This window comes from Lutjanus erythropterus, chromosome 7, assembly GCF_056507025.1.
Source record: "Lutjanus erythropterus isolate fLutEry1 chromosome 7, fLutEry1.hap2, whole genome shotgun sequence".
In the NCBI taxonomy this organism is placed as follows: Eukaryota; Metazoa; Chordata; class Actinopteri; order Lutjaniformes; family Lutjanidae; genus Lutjanus; species Lutjanus erythropterus.
Window position 1 is genome coordinate 37,834,206 of NC_139323.1, and position 15,675 is coordinate 37,849,880.

The following is a 15,675-nucleotide window of genomic DNA, read 5'->3' on the forward strand; positions in this document are numbered from 1 at the left end:
TGTAACTTATCGTAGCCCGAGCGGGCGGTGTTTAAACTGTTTCCCGACCATTCACGCAGCCTCGTTAGAGTACTCCGCGTGTTTGAGCTACTCGTTGCCACAAAACAAGCGCGCTTTCTTGTAAAAAGGCAGGGCGACGAATAAAAAGCCACAGGCGCAGCTGTGCCACATTCACCACATCACTTGTAATTAATTAATTAATTAATTATCCCCATTACTTCGGAGCGACTGCCACGGCGTGTTGGTGATATGTCCCTATTTATTTCTGACTAACCTTGGTTATGGTTACATCACACATTAGAAATACATTAGAAATAGAATAGAATAATGTTGAGTGGAAAAGGATGTTTAGGTTTTCCAATTTGAAAAAAAAAAGAGAAAATCAGTTTAAATTCAGATAAAAAAAATAAAATGAGTAAAACTTGGAGTTCATCCGTAATATTGTGTTTATTTTGCATTGTCGTAAAAAATAGTCTTCCAGGTAAAATCACCAGTGGTGAAATGTAATGAAGTACTTTTACTCAAGTACTGTACTTAGGCACAATTTTGACATCCGTGTACTTTGCTTGAGTATTTGCATTCTATGCTGCTTTATAATTTCACTCCATTACATTTCAGGGGAAAATATTGTTCTTGTTACTCCACTGGTTTTATTTGACACATATAGTTTACTGCTGATATGACATGACACATTTTATGCTAGTAGTCTACTCAGTACTATACACCTTATCTTAAATTGGCTCCCCACAAACAAACTACATTACTACAAACTACATTAAAACTAAAACATTGAAATGCTCTTACATGTATTTGTTAGTGATAAAAACAGGATAATATAAAATTCTATAATAATATAACACTGAGAGGAGACAGTCTGTGTAATAGGTACTTTTATTCTCAATATTTTAAGCACATTTTGCTGATAATCTGTGCTTTTACTGAAGTAACCTTTTTAAGTAATGGGACTATTTTTAGACCATGGTATTTCAGCTTTTCTTACTTAAATGATTCTTCCACCAGTGAAAATCACAAGTTTTAAAAAAGAATGTTTCAATCAGGGCTGCATGATTTGTTAAAAATGTCATATTGTGATTATTCAGACTGAAATTACAGTATAAGATATGATTAGTGGAAATGATACGTTTTGCATTACAATTTTCATATTCACTGAAAAATAACTATTAAAATTGTGCCGATGTGATATTTATTGAGGTCTGTACCAAACAAACATGTTTTCTTTTATCTAGAGAACAAAGATTTTTAGGCCAGGGCATCTCTGTAGCACTACAGTACCTAATTATAATGCGTTTTTCTCATACATTTTTCCTAGTTTCAATCTAAGCATTGGAATTGCTATTTTGCAATGACTGTAAGGTGACCATATTTCAAGAAGAAATAATAGACAAAAGAATGAAAAACATTTTCTGCCCCTTCTATATTTTTTCAGTATCAATGCATTTTGATTAATGACATTTATAACGGTGAATATTATGTGAATCACTTAAAAAAAGCTGTCCATTTGTTGAGTGTCCAAGCTTTACTCCACATACTACAGTGCGCATGATTTTTCTCTCATTGGGTGTGTTCTGTTGCGCACCACTACGGTCCTTACGGTAATGATCCCATTCTCCCGTTTTCCCGTTTTCCCTGTGGCCGTAGTGAGTGAGTGGAAAGCGGAGTCTGCCTGCAGCCTGCCTGCCTGGGAATTTCGTTAAAGCACATCAGCGGCCACTGCCATGGCTGAACGCCGCGCCTTCGCCCAGAAAATCAGCAGGTAAAGACTCGAGACCCCGACACGAGCTCGTTAAAGGCACGCGGAGCGGTTAGTCGCTTGTATTTAGGTCGCCCTCAGACCACCGCTGAGGGAACCTTGTGAAGGAGGCCCAGTCACCACAGCAGCCTGGCTGCTCCGAGCTAGCCGCTTGTTAGCCACATCGGCAAAGATGCTCAGACCCACCCAGACAGACAGCGACACCGCTAGCTGCTGGTCTCCTTTTATACCATGAATGATAACAAAGGGACGAGATGTAATATGATGGTAATAAATGTATACTGGCAAAAGAAGCTAGATTTTTAGTTACAATCCGCGCCGAGAGGGACCTACCGTTAATTAAAAACCGTTAATTTTGGACAGTTAGCTAGCCATCTTGCTTACAGCAGCTAACGATGGGGGCAGCTAGGCTCTGCTGGCTCTGATAGAGATGTGACTGAACTTTGTAGAGCTCTGTTTTAAGCAACAACACGTTGTCAGAAAGCAGATATTTTTAATAGAGTAAGACTGGAAACAAAAGCATCCCTCAACAGCGATCAAATAGCGATATTATAATCCCTTCCCCGCCCCTCAGACAGATCAAAGTAATCTCTTTAACAAAGGGCTTTGTGCTAGCTGTCAAATACCATCATCCCAGCCGATAGATAGATAAGATGCATACATGGTACATCTGGTGGAAATAAACTGTTGTCTGCAGCAGTTATCAACACAAATTCACAGCCAGGTCATTCTAGTAGTTATTAATGAAAATATAGCTACCTGCTAATTGGTTCAGTTTACCCTAAACCTATGTCAGGATAAAATAAGATTTCACAAGCTTCTGGAGATGTGATCATAATGATCTGAGATGATCCAGAACAGTGACTGCTGTCATTTTCATTTATTATTTGTAAAAAAAAAAAAGATTATTTAAGATTACTAGAAAAGGCCATGCACATGTCCCTAAATGTTTTTTCTTCATCCATTTTAGACTTGTTAATGTAGTAGAACGCAGTTTATATAACTATAGCTTAACAAACATTATGGTTGGATTCTGATGGGCTGCAGGATGTCCATTTCCTTGTTGGTTGGAGGAGTATGCATTTTTGTTATAGTTTGATTCCAGTTCCCATGGCTAGCTGTCAAATACCAGCATCCCAGCCAATCTGGTGGAGACAAACTGTTGTCTGCAAGAGCTATCGATGCACACGTTGTAATTACTGTCATTGCTGATCACTGAATTCACAGCCAAGTCATTCTAGTAGTAATTGAGCAAAAACAATATTTGTCTGCCTGTTGGTTCAGTTTTTTCTCTGAACTAATGCCAAATTGTTAAATGTCTGAATGAAATAAGATACCATCAGATTTTAGGTTGTGGGAAAGGTGTGTCAGATGTCACTTTTCTTTTCATTTTCTGTGTGGAAAAATAGATTATTATGAGAGGCCGCGCACTTGTTCTTAAATGATTCTTGTCTTCCATTATTAATATGGTTGAGTTCAGTTTATGTAACTACAGGTAAAAAGAGTTTAATCAGCATTTCAGGTGAATTCTGAAGTAGCTGCACGTGAGGAGTGGGTGCATATCCATCATACTGTGTGTTGCTAGCAGTCAAATAGTATAATCCCAGTTGATATATATATATATACACATATATACATAGATAGATCTGGTAGAGATGGACTGTTGTTTCAAACACCTCTCAGCATAAACATGTTTTTATCACTGTTATTGCTGGTCATATGATTTAATAGGAGTTACTGGGCAAAAAGAGTTATATTTGCCTGCTTGTTGGTTCAGTTTTTCTCTAAACCAATGTCAGATGAGAAGAGAAATAATCTTGATGATATTAGTTTTTTTTCTGTGAAAGATAATGACAGGCCATACACAAGTTCTTAAATGTGTTTCCTCTTCTATTTAAAAGTTGTTAATGTAGTTGAGCTGTCAAAAATTAAACAAACATGATGGATGGATTTTGAAGTAGCTACAATGATAGGCAGCAGGATGTCCACTTCTTTATTAGTGTCAAGACTGGAGGAATATACAGCATGCATCCAGTTCACATTGCTAGCTCTCAAATACCATCATCCCAGCTAACAGGTCAGGGGTCTCACACTCAGATTAGCTGGGGTACACTGCTGGTATTGTCATCAAATAGGAGAGCAACTTCAGCATTCAAGTACTACAGGAAAGTACAATATTTCTGAATATTGTGTTATATATATTCATGGCACTTAAAAAATGCAAACAACTGTTTCTTAACATTTTAATTAGCAGTGCACATTCCATGATGTTTGTGATTGTTAATCTAGTTGTGCCCAGTCTTTTTTCAACTACAGTTAAATAAAACATTATGGACTGATTCTGAAGTTGTTCTGATAGGCTGCAGGATGTTCATTACTTTGGTGGGTTATGCATTTATATTACAGTGTGAATCCAGTTCCTGTTAATGAGAACCACATTCAAGTAGTGAAATTTCATATTGATTTATGTGTATTGAACATCCCCTGCCTCATGGCAGGTTATTCTCACAGGACGAGATAAAGATGTTGGATGTTATGGTCTGCTAACAAACAGATGAATATAAATAATGATAACATTCACCTTACACCTTGAAATGTAATGCCACCTATAGACTGTTTTCACAGCAGCCATTTTATGAAATAGTAGGGTAAACACAGGTGTGACTGATGATAGTAATTAATTCAGGTCAAACAGAGTCAGGATGCTGCTATTGTGCATGTTGGCTGACTGGAAAGACTCTGCTATAAATATATGTAAAAGGACCTTAATTAATATCATTGATAACATCTTTGTTACCCTACTATTTTATATCAATATGATGGCAGTGAAAATGGTCTGAGAAGGTCTATGACCACAATATCACAAACGTTGGTTTCAAAATGTCCCGTAAAGATAAAGCAACCATTTTCTAACAAAAAAAGATGTAGATTATACCCCTCACAAAGGCCATATTTATGGATGGCTGTTGTATCAGTTTGCATGACACTGTGCAAATGGAAGTTATCTTATGCCACATGTTGAGTGTATTCATTAAAGTTGTCAGTGGCTTTTCCCAGATGTTTAAATCACACGTGTCAGTTGAATGGCTTGCTTATTATGATCTATAATTTTCACCAGTTTATGTTTTGTCCCTGGGAGTTAATGTTGTTACCATCTTGACAAGATAGCCACAAAGGTTGTTTGTTTAATGAAGTTATTCCTTTGTGCAGTGACCAGTGCTAAGTAAAGATCTGGTAAGAGGCATTGGGGAAGACTGGAATGTGTTTGTCGGTTCAGTGCTTCTGCCTTTCTCCAGTGGCCACAACACTGCACTGCAGAGGCCACTGGATCTCTACTACAGTACACTATCATGTTATCTTAAGCTGGCAAGTTGGCCCATACAGCTTTCATTTTACTTTCCTGGTAAAAAATGATAAGGTTAAGCTGCTGTTTTGCACGCTGGCCTTAGGCTTCTGGGTAATTTCTGCGGTTGTCTTGTATACAGCATTTATTATAATGAAACACTGTTGAACTCAGCACTACAGTAGCTTTTGGGAAGGAAACCAGATTCAGTTTCGATATTAGTTGGGACTGAGTCACAACTAATCCTTGGACATCATGCTATAATGATGGCCAAGAGTTTAACATAACCTTGTAACTAGTTCTTGTGTTATTGGTTTCAGGATGAAATGGAGAGAGACAGGGAAAATGGGGCAGCTTGTTGGTTTTAAAGAAAAGTATAATGAAAAAACATAGTTAACTGTGATAGCTGGATCCTTCCAGCCTCTGTGTTAACCTTCAGTCTTCAGTCTCTGGCCTTTATCCTTGGTTCTAATTTGTTATTTGTTTGTGTCACTTTGGGCTACTTGCTGCGTTGTTGTTTTGTTCAAGGCAAAGGTCTCCGAGTGGTTTTGGTGGTTCCTGTGATTTAAAGGACCTGTGTATAGGTTGAGCACAAAGAGCTTTGTGCTGACCACTGGGGTCCAGAGGTTTTTATTTCTTTCCTCTCTGTCTGGGTGTAATATATGATGCTGTCTGAGGCGACACAGTAAGTCTACAAGCAGACACAAAGAGGAAATCATAAAAGGACAAGAAGTGTAATATTCAGTGTTAGTTAGCCTCATCTATGACAGCTTAAAGCAGTATGAAGGAGTTTATTTCAGTTCAAGAACAGTCTCACCAGACACCCGGTGTCACTATGCATTGAAATAAAAATATTTCATAATAAAATATTATTGTTTAATATTAGTCACTTTGAGATTTCTTGAGAAATAGCAGTTTGATACTGAATATTGACATTTATTGCTCATTTTTATTTATTTTTCACAGTTGAAAGTTTAGATATCACTTCATGCTGGGTGCTTAAAGTATTTCAGTAAAAGGGGAGGGACAAATACTATAACTACAGTGTCAGTTATTATATGAATTTTGTGTATCTTTTAATACTGTTGATACAGTGGCACCATTGTGATTTTTTTCCTTTTTTATACTTTCAAATGCTTGTAATTTCTTTCTCTTGCTGTACATGTTTGACACACATTTGAAGTTTTCTTTTAAAGATTATTTTGTCAGCAGGACATGTCATACAAGATTGCCATGTAGTATTGATCATAATGTATTATAACCTAAATGATACATTATAGACAGGGTCAGCAGCAAAACATATTTTAGCTGCTTAAAAACCAAGTTCCACCTAAGAAATAAGTATAAGCAAGTATACTTAGAGTTTTTTTTTACTTATTTATATTCTTTTCTCTGCTTTAACCCTTTCCAGTTGAAAGCTGACTTTATATGATTCCTTGATCTCTCCAAAGCAACTAGACTTCATTGACAGAACAGTAGTTTTACCTCACAGATCACAAGATTTGGGTCAGTTAGTGGGTTAGCTTGTGTTATTTTGAGATGTCTATGTATGAAAGGGTTTGTTTGGATTCACCAAATCAGCCACCATCTCCTGCAGGCAGTAAAGAGGAAGGACGCCTCATTCAAACCCACAAACAATCTGATCTACCCTTTGAATTTCTTTCGGTATTGTGTATTGCAGGGTCACCTGTATCCCATCAATATTGTGGACAAAATGTTGGCATAACATTGTCACTGTCATTGTGAGCCCTAATTACAATTAAACCAACTACGTCTGTTTTGTGGTTCATTAAAACAACTTGTATTCACTCTGTGTCCTCTTCCCTCCACCTGTCTCCTCTCTTTGCAGGACTGTGGCAGCAGAGGTCAGGAAGCAGATAGCTGGCCAGTATGGGGGCTCCCCACAACTCTTCAAAAACCTCAACGTTGGGACCGCAACAAGCAACACGGTGAGCAGTCTCAAAGACTATTGGAATTGAAATATCATTGACATCCTGCGTTGGATCATCACAATAATGTGACAGCTGCTTCTGCTGCATTGTTTGAAAACATCTGACAACAAGCCCAAATTTCAGTGTCACTGTCTGCACCAGCAGCTGATGTACTGTTGATTTTCCAGATTGGGACAAATACAGTTCTGGTGTCTGCTGTGTCAGGAAAACAAACACATGAGCTGACGAGCTGTCTGTTCACATACCTTTATGTCTTGTGTATTCAGAAATAACATACAGAGTTCATATGAGCTCAGTTATACATTTTACAGTTTTACAAAGTTTGACATTTAGGTTAGATGTTAGACATATTTCATTAACAGACCCAAACAGAATCTGCACCTTTTTTTCAAATAGTTTTCAGCAGCAATCTAGAACAAAAATCTGCAGAATGTTGTTTGCTTGTAATGTGATAGACATGATCCATTTAAGATATAATTCATGTAAGATAACAAAGATAGTTTTTGAGCAAAAATAAGCACACACAAGACACATGATAGTACAATAAAACAACCTAAGAATTGCTCAAGCAGGGCTGAATGAAATATTGAATTGCTCAAGCAGGGCTGAATGAAATATTTAATCTTTAAGTTTTAGACTTTAGTTCATTAGCAGCAGTTCAAAACGGAATGTGAACATTTGTTGGAAAACTGAAACTAAAATGCAAGATTCAGTGAGGAACAAAGGGAGCAAGAATTAATTTGTCAAGGCATGAATAACTTATTTCCCAGCAATTGCAACTCCAACATATTTACAGACAAATACATTAATAAATAATTGGTAAGGTAAAATTCAGAATTTTACAAGCAGTGTCTCTGTTCATTTGAAACCTGTGGCGTCAGAATTCTGTGATTACAGATCCCGTGTGGGTCTGACCATCAAGCAAGTGCAGTATTTTAACAAAATGGATATTTGCTGACTTCGGTCTAAGTGTACCACAATATTACAACCCTAAGACTTGGATGTAAGTTTCTGTTTAGTTGGTGGTTATTTGAATGACGGCACGTCCTGCTAAACACCGTGAGGCATAACCACTGACTGGCCTGCACTCCACATCCAGTCTCTGCTGTAGTGTTTCTAGTTTACGAGTGTATGACACCAGACCAGACGGTGTGTTTGTTAAAGGGGTAGTGCCAATTGACTGTCAGCTGCCCTGAGACAGAACACCAGCAAATACTCCCCCTCCTTCTTAATTAGCCTACAGTTGGCTTTTTAATTAAACTGTGAACAGTATTTGTGTTCAAATTCCTCAAGAGGGAGTGAGACGCACAACACACACAGAGACACACACACACATACATACATACATTCACACTTAAACTGAACCTGCTGAAACAAAGATTCTCCCAGGATTCATCACTTCAGAAGCAGACTAAGATCCGTGAAACTAGTCTAAGCTTGAAGTAGCACACTTGCTAATCTGGTTACTTAATTTTCCTGTTTGGAATGGAAAAATGAGCCATAAGCTAGAACTGCTGTCTCAACAGAAATAACAGAAATTACCTCATATTTTTGACCTGTTGGTGCTGTACTTGGTGCAGATTCATAGACTGACTAATAACCCATAACTCTGCTACTTTCCTCAGAGGTTGTGTGGGGAATCAATTCCCTGAAGCCCCCACTAAAAACTAGTGACTTTAGGACTTTACCAAGACATTTATGTACAATAAAAATAAGAATAGGTGCAGACAGGAGAAACGAACAGCTGACTATGTCTTCACAGCTAATTAACTTTTCCTATCTCTCTGATCTCTCCCTCCTACTCATCACCCACCAGGTTCCCCTCACAGAGGCGGTGGAGCCGGTGGATTTTGAGGAGTACCTCATCACTCACCCTCCTATCGTTGAGTCGGGTCCCCTGAGAGACCTGATTGAGTTTCCCCCAGATGATATTGAGGTCATCTACACACCCAGGGAATGTCGCACAGTGGCACAAGCCGTCCCAGAGGAAGGGTAAGGCTGCTGTGTGGTTAAAATACTGTAGTTGGTGGTGGAAGGCATGGAGTTTAGTGCAGTCTCACACTATATTTTTTGACAGTTTTTTTCCCATACAAGAGCATTTTTCATATTCACTGGATAATAGAGGGGTCTATAAAAACAAAAATAATAATAATTTTACATAGAATGACATTTTTCAATGCACATAGCAAGGTTAATATTACAGATTTACACCAATTATGCTATTTTGCATAAAACTCTTATATAATGGACTGAATGCGAAATACTTTAGATATTTATAAAAACAGACTATAGGCCTTACAGCTGTCCATCTACACCCCTAAGTAGAAAGGGTGTTATTAAATCCATGAGGTTTGAGTGTTTGCAATTCATAAATCCAAAATGCCTCCCTTCTTTCACTTGGAAATGGTGGTAAATGATTTTAAGAGCTTTGCTTTTTAAGTTTAGAATTTACAGGGTGATCATTTTTGTGTTTGCATTTTGATTTACCACTTGGTTCCACATTTGAGTTCCATTTTCCAACTCTATTATCATTTGCTTGATGGAAAAATATTATCTCTTGCCAAGTAACCCTCTTTAAATTCTATGCCACATGGTCGTGAAGCTGTGCTAAGGCCGAAGGTGTACTTGCTGTTTAACCAGATGTTTGCGTTTGCATATGCATAGGGTTCATTTCTGAGGAGTGGTATTAGATACTGCGCACAGGAAGTACTTGTATGTTGATGTTGTCTAATCATACAAATCAAAATCCTATCTAAAAATAAAGAATGGTGTCTTTGTGTATATATTTTGTCAATATTTTTTAAAAAAGTTGTCATCTATTTGGACTTTTGAAGATTAATTACTTTAGTAAAAGCAGGCATTATTCACTGCACAGAGTGATGTGTGATGTGATGTGCTCTGTAAGACTTTATTAATGCTGTTTTTAATTATTGTAGCAACATTTGAAGATGAAAGACCTGTGGGCTTGATGTCATTGCTTACTATGGCTCTTGGTATTTCAGAAGAGGTCACGTAAACAAGTGCACTTCACTGTGTGATGTACCAGAAAAAATAAATTACATCAGTCTATTAGCCTGTCATCTTTATTCACTTAGACTAATGCATTTAAAGTCTCAGTCATGCTATTAAAAGAAATCGTGTTTGATTGATTGGGTCTGTCTGGCTGCAGGGACACTGATCCTCATGTCAGAGACTGTGTCAGGTCCTACACAGAAGACTGGGCCATTGTCAACAGAAAGTAAGGATGCACTTAATGGAATTTTTCATGTTTTTTTTAATGTCCATGTTTCAGTTGTTAACTCTTTAAATGTTGGGATTATATCTATAAAATATTATGGCTTTATTGAGCATTAAGAACAATTTGATGTCCTAAACGACTGCTTGCCTCCTCAGATACCACAAGCTTGGTACGGGCTTTAACCCCAACACTCTGGACAAGCAGAAGGAGCGTCAGAAGGGCCTGCCCAAACAAGTGTTTGAGGCTGATGAGATGCCAGACAACAGTAGCTACCAAGATGACCAGGTATTAAATCATTCAGTAGTTTAAAAAATGTTAATTTCTCGTGTTCTCTGGAAAATATCTGATTGGTCATATAAAGATATTCAGAGGACCGTATGTATTTTGATACAAGAGTTAACAAACGTGCCTTGAAAGTGAGCTGGTGTGTCCCTAACACTCATTTGTTTGTGTTGTGTGTCCTGTAGGATGACATGAAGCGACGGTCGATGTCTATAGATGACACCCCACGTGGCAGCTGGGCCTGCAGCATCTTTGACTTGAAGAACTCCCTCCCCGATGCCCTCCTCCCTCATCTCCTCGACCGTGCCCCCAATGAGGAGATTGACAGGCACAACGAAGAGCAGCGCAAGGCCAACCGCCACCGCGAGCTCTTTGCTCTGCACCCTGCCCTTGATGAGGTAGAGTCTACCCCTTTACCAATGCTGGGACCTTTTTCTGCTCGTCATCTTTACATTTGCAATGTAAATGTTGTTGAGTGATGGGTTACTCAGTCCAAGTAAGCCAGTGAACTCAATCTTTTGTGTCTAAAACCAGTCCCAGGATGTCAGTCAGTTTTTTTGTAATGAATACATTTGCATGGATTATGAGAGAAGTGTTTTTCATCATAGCATGGACATACAGAAAAAAGTCATTTTTGATCATTTCTACAAATGTTGGTATGTGCTCTTCAATGTGAATGTGTAGGAGGAGCCCATTGAGCGCCACTGTGTGCCTGAAGTACCTAAAGAACACTTTGGCCAGAGGCTACTCGTCAAGTGCTTGTCCTTGAAGTAAGTGGTGGACAGCCTTTTTCCAGAAAAAAAAAGCCTTTTAGCTCTTTTATTTAACTGCTGCTTTCTGCTGACCCACTCCTTTTTTCTCCCCTTGAAGGTTTGAGATCGAAATTGAACCCATATTTGCTAGTTTGGCCTTATACGATGTCAAGGAAAAGAAAAAGGTAAGCTGTTATGCTTTCCTCAGTGCCTCCTCAGCCCTGAGTTGTTGGGTCACTTCTGCACACCATTAAATTGTTGGGAGGCCAAAACGAATTTGATGAGTGGACTATAAAATTTTATGTTGTGGCCCTGTTATGCTTGTAGGAATGCAGTTAAATCATACACTGGAACTATGTATCTATCTGAAGAAGACCATCCACTGCAGGTTCTTTCCTCTCCCCTTTAGCTCACAAACACTAGAGGGTAGCAGTTGCCATGATTAGTAGATGTCTTTTATATTTTTCTCTGTGCAGGAGTATTTCACAATCAGGGCATTTGTTCCTGTAACGTTACTATGTTTGTCAGCCAACATGAGCAAGAAATCATTTTGTGGTGACACAGCCACTTTCTGAAGAATTATGAGTAAATACTAATGGTTGTCAAGTTGTGACCATATCATTACATTTAACATTTATGGTGTGATCATGTTATAATCACATTTGTGTTTCTCTCTGTGTCCCTCAGATATCAGAGAACTTTTTCTTCGACCTTAACTCTGAGCAGACGAAGGCAATGCTGCGTCCGCACATTCAGACAGCAGCCATCTCCACGCTGGCACGCTCTGCCATATTCTCCATCACCTACCCCTCCCAGGATGTCTTCCTTGTCATCAAGGTCAGACAGTGGTTATGTAATTTCTTTTGTCTTATTGAGTCTTGTTTTGCAAACAACTAAATGAATAATAATACCATTTGTATTTCTAACTGAATTAGAAAAAAGACTTTTTTAAGATACAAAAACCTTTCAGACTGGTTGTGTTAGGAAAGTTTCCTCAAGATGCTGTTAGTCCAAGACCAGGGTGCATATCTTTTTAGCATTTTCTCTTGTAAAAGTGACACTAACAAATGACTTATGATTGTCATGTTTCTGCAAAAAAAATCTCGAGAGATGCTTTTGACACGCTTTTTATTCATCATTATTTCCTTCATGGCAGCAACTGAAAACACTGTTAAAGACAAAATAGTGGTTGACTCGTATAAGTTTTTCACTCTGCTATAGCCAATATATAATACAGATGTCAAAACAAAGGATATTTTTGTCAATTCATACCCATTTTATATCAGATTTGCTTGCATTTAGGATGGGATAAATATTTTAACAACATTTAGAACCGACAGTGGCGATTGAGAAAGTTTAGGCAAACATGCAGGATGTGTGAGAGTTATAGTACAGAGCTTGAAACAGACTTTTTCACCACCCTCCCAAAACTCACAAGATGGAGTGCTAACATTGTTCCACAGCAGCTACACTGACAAGGCTGCCTGCAGATGCGCCTGCAGCAATTTTTATTTTGTTGGCTTTGTGAGTGCAGGTATTGGCAGATACTGATTATCTCAATGATAATTGACCCGACATTATTTTGTCTGTCTTTAAGTCGTGCTATAAATGGACTTGAAGAAACACTGAGGCTAATGCATTACTCTCTGGAGGAGGCGGTGTTAAACTGGTACTCTCCTCATTCATAAAGCATAGTGGATGTTGTTAGTAGTCCTGGAATACTATATGACCTCCACTTTTTCAAATGTAATGTCCTAAAGGAAGTTGTATCTTATATCTATGGGCCAGTACCGTAATTTTAATATTATTGGCTCGTATTTCACAGCTTTGTCCTATATGATCGTTTAATTACTGTGTGCAAGGGTTCTGACTGAAAGTGTGTGTTTTGTCCCAGCTGGAAAAGGTACTGCAGCAAGGTGATATTGGAGAATGTGCTGAGCCCTACATGGTCTTCAAAGAGTCAGACGCTGCCAAGGTATGATCAGTGCGAATTAGATATTGAATGGCTCATAAAAATGTTGATGTTTGTCTCAGGTGTATTAATCATGCAATACAGTATGTTGATATTTTTTCTCTTTTTTCATTATGTTATTAAAATGTTAAGTTTTAAATCAACGTCCCTGCTCCTGTCAGTGCTGCCCATTTTATGACCTGAATGTTGCACAGTGTGTGTCAGTGAATGAAAGAATAAGTTAACTTTAATAAAGTATATAAGCTGCTTTTTATACAACTTAGCTAAATGTAAATGTAAATACTAACTCAAGTAAACGTGTTTTTGTTGTAGAATAAAGAGAAGCTGGAGAAGCTTCGCAGCCAGTCAGAGCAGTTCTGCCAACGTCTTGGACGCTACCGCATGCCCTTTGCCTGGACCGCCATCCACCTGATGAACATTGTGAACAGTGCTGGCAGTCTTGAGAGAGACACAGAGCTGGAGATGAGCCTCTCAGGTCCGACATTACCTTTTTTTACACAACCCTTTAGATTGTAGCTGTAAACATCTCAGTATCAATTAAGAGTCACTGGATGGAGGTACAAAAAACTGTGTTAATGTTTTGATGTTTCAGCTTACTCACAGCCTTAATGTCACATATAGTTATCAGAGGACAGAGATTGTGACAGTGACCCTCCAGTCACGCATGAGGCTCATGAGCATGTCAATACATTACCACTCTTTAAAATCGTTATCTAAAAAACAACTTTCCAACAACAAATAGTAAGAAAGGCAAATTTAAACAAAGAGGAAAACAAAGTATCCTGCCATATTGATCCTTTCTGTGTTATTTTGAGTTTGACCTGGTTTGTCTAACCTTTAACCTCACAAGGTATCTTTGATGCTGACTGTGGTGGTGACCTTTTTGGTGCTAGTCAGATCAGAAACACATGGATCAGAAATATGGGATTAATCTAGAGTCTGTTTTTTTGATTTCCTAAAAAGGTGTCAGACAGAACTGAAGGTTTTAAAATGTTGATTTTCTGTGTGCAGAGAGAAAAGGCTCATGGTCAGAACGGAGGAATTCAAGCATCATGGGAAGGCGTTCCCTGGAGAGGACCACCAGTGGAGATGAATCATGCAGTCTAACTGGCTTTAGACCTGCAACACTTACCATCACCAACTTCTTCAAACAGGTCACGTAGTACACATACTACACATTCACAAGCCTTAAATATCTGTATTTTATGCACTTCTTAGGATACACAGACAAAGAGTGATTAGTTTTTTAGCTTATCAGTCAGTGCTGTTCTTTCTCTTCACAATTTTAATTAAACTGGCATGTGCTGCACTTGTATGTTTAGGAGGGGGACAGACTGAGTGATGAAGACTTGTACAAGTTCCTGGCTGATATGAGAAGGCCTTCTTCAGTACTGAGGAGACTCAGACCCATCACAGGTACAAACATGGATTAAATGTTCTTGTTTTTTAAACGTTATTTATATTCTTGGTAGTTGGCATCATAATTCCCTTGAATTATGTGAAAATTTGAGCAAGTGAACCACTTGTGTTTCTAATGAAAGTATTCGTTTTGATCTCTCCTTATCTCCCCATACACTCAATCCCTCTGACTGTCTCCACAGCCCAGCTGAAGTTGGACATTTCTCCAGCTCCAGAGAACCCCCACTATTGCTTGACCCCGGACCTTATGCAGGTTAAACCTTACCCAGACAGCAGGGTACGCCCCACCAGGGAGATCCTGGAGTTCCCTGCCAGGGACGTCTATGTGCCAAACACCACATACAGGTACAGAAGAAAACATGAGTTTGTAAAAATCATTTTGTCTGTTATTTTACAGTTTAGTCATTTTCGTTTGGAGAGAATATTCTTTTGTCCAAGCTTTCTTTCTAAATGTCCTGTCAGCAGGTTACAGTAATGCAAGTTAAAAAAAATGAAGACTAATTTTAGGTTAAGAGCAACTATTGAATTAATCAACTTGAATAGTATTTGAAATATTTTTGAAATGTATTTTCATGTCACTTGACATTCTGGCATAGCTTCATTGGCTTACATGTGGATTAACATTTGTACAAATAGTAGAGGGATTCTTGTTGGACAGTATAGAATGAATATAGGCAAGATGCCACATATTTATGAGCTATATGCACACATACTCTTTATTGATCACGAAGTCAGTGAATAACGACAACCTCAATCAAAACCTAAACACATCTTCAGCCTGTAGAAATCAGAACATCTCTATTCAATCTTTGCACAGTGATGACAGATGAGGTGGCTTGTTAATGTTCACCTCATGTCTGCCCACGCACAAGTGCTATTTTTGTCAAGGTCACTTGGACAGATGTCCAAACGTTGCTGCTGACATAGTCTTGCTACCACAGACCTT

At 38.4% G+C, this 15,675-nt stretch overlaps 1 protein-coding gene across 20 annotated transcripts in view; it reads left to right on the forward strand.

Annotated features, from left to right (window-relative positions):
* The first annotated feature begins 1,639 nt into the window (after positions 1-1,639).
* The window catches only part of dock7 (dedicator of cytokinesis 7), a 56,592-nt gene continuing 42,556 nt past the window's right edge, over positions 1,640-15,675 (forward strand). For all 20 annotated transcript variants that reach the window (XM_084723683.1, XM_084723674.1, XM_084723675.1 and 17 more), the window contains exons 1-14: positions 1,640-1,774; positions 6,964-7,063; positions 8,883-9,058; positions 10,236-10,304; positions 10,460-10,589; positions 10,772-10,984; positions 11,271-11,356; positions 11,457-11,523; positions 12,026-12,175; positions 13,233-13,313; positions 13,623-13,785; positions 14,322-14,464; positions 14,633-14,726; positions 14,912-15,074. In XM_084723683.1, the coding sequence (XP_084579809.1) occupies positions 1,737-1,774; positions 6,964-7,063; positions 8,883-9,058; positions 10,236-10,304; positions 10,460-10,589; positions 10,772-10,984; positions 11,271-11,356; positions 11,457-11,523; positions 12,026-12,175; positions 13,233-13,313; positions 13,623-13,785; positions 14,322-14,464; positions 14,633-14,726; positions 14,912-15,074 (1,673 nt within the window). In that variant the 5' untranslated portion in view covers positions 1,640-1,736. The remainder of the gene's footprint in view (positions 1,775-6,963; positions 7,064-8,882; positions 9,059-10,235; positions 10,305-10,459; positions 10,590-10,771; positions 10,985-11,270; positions 11,357-11,456; positions 11,524-12,025; positions 12,176-13,232; positions 13,314-13,622; positions 13,786-14,321; positions 14,465-14,632; positions 14,727-14,911; positions 15,075-15,675) is intronic.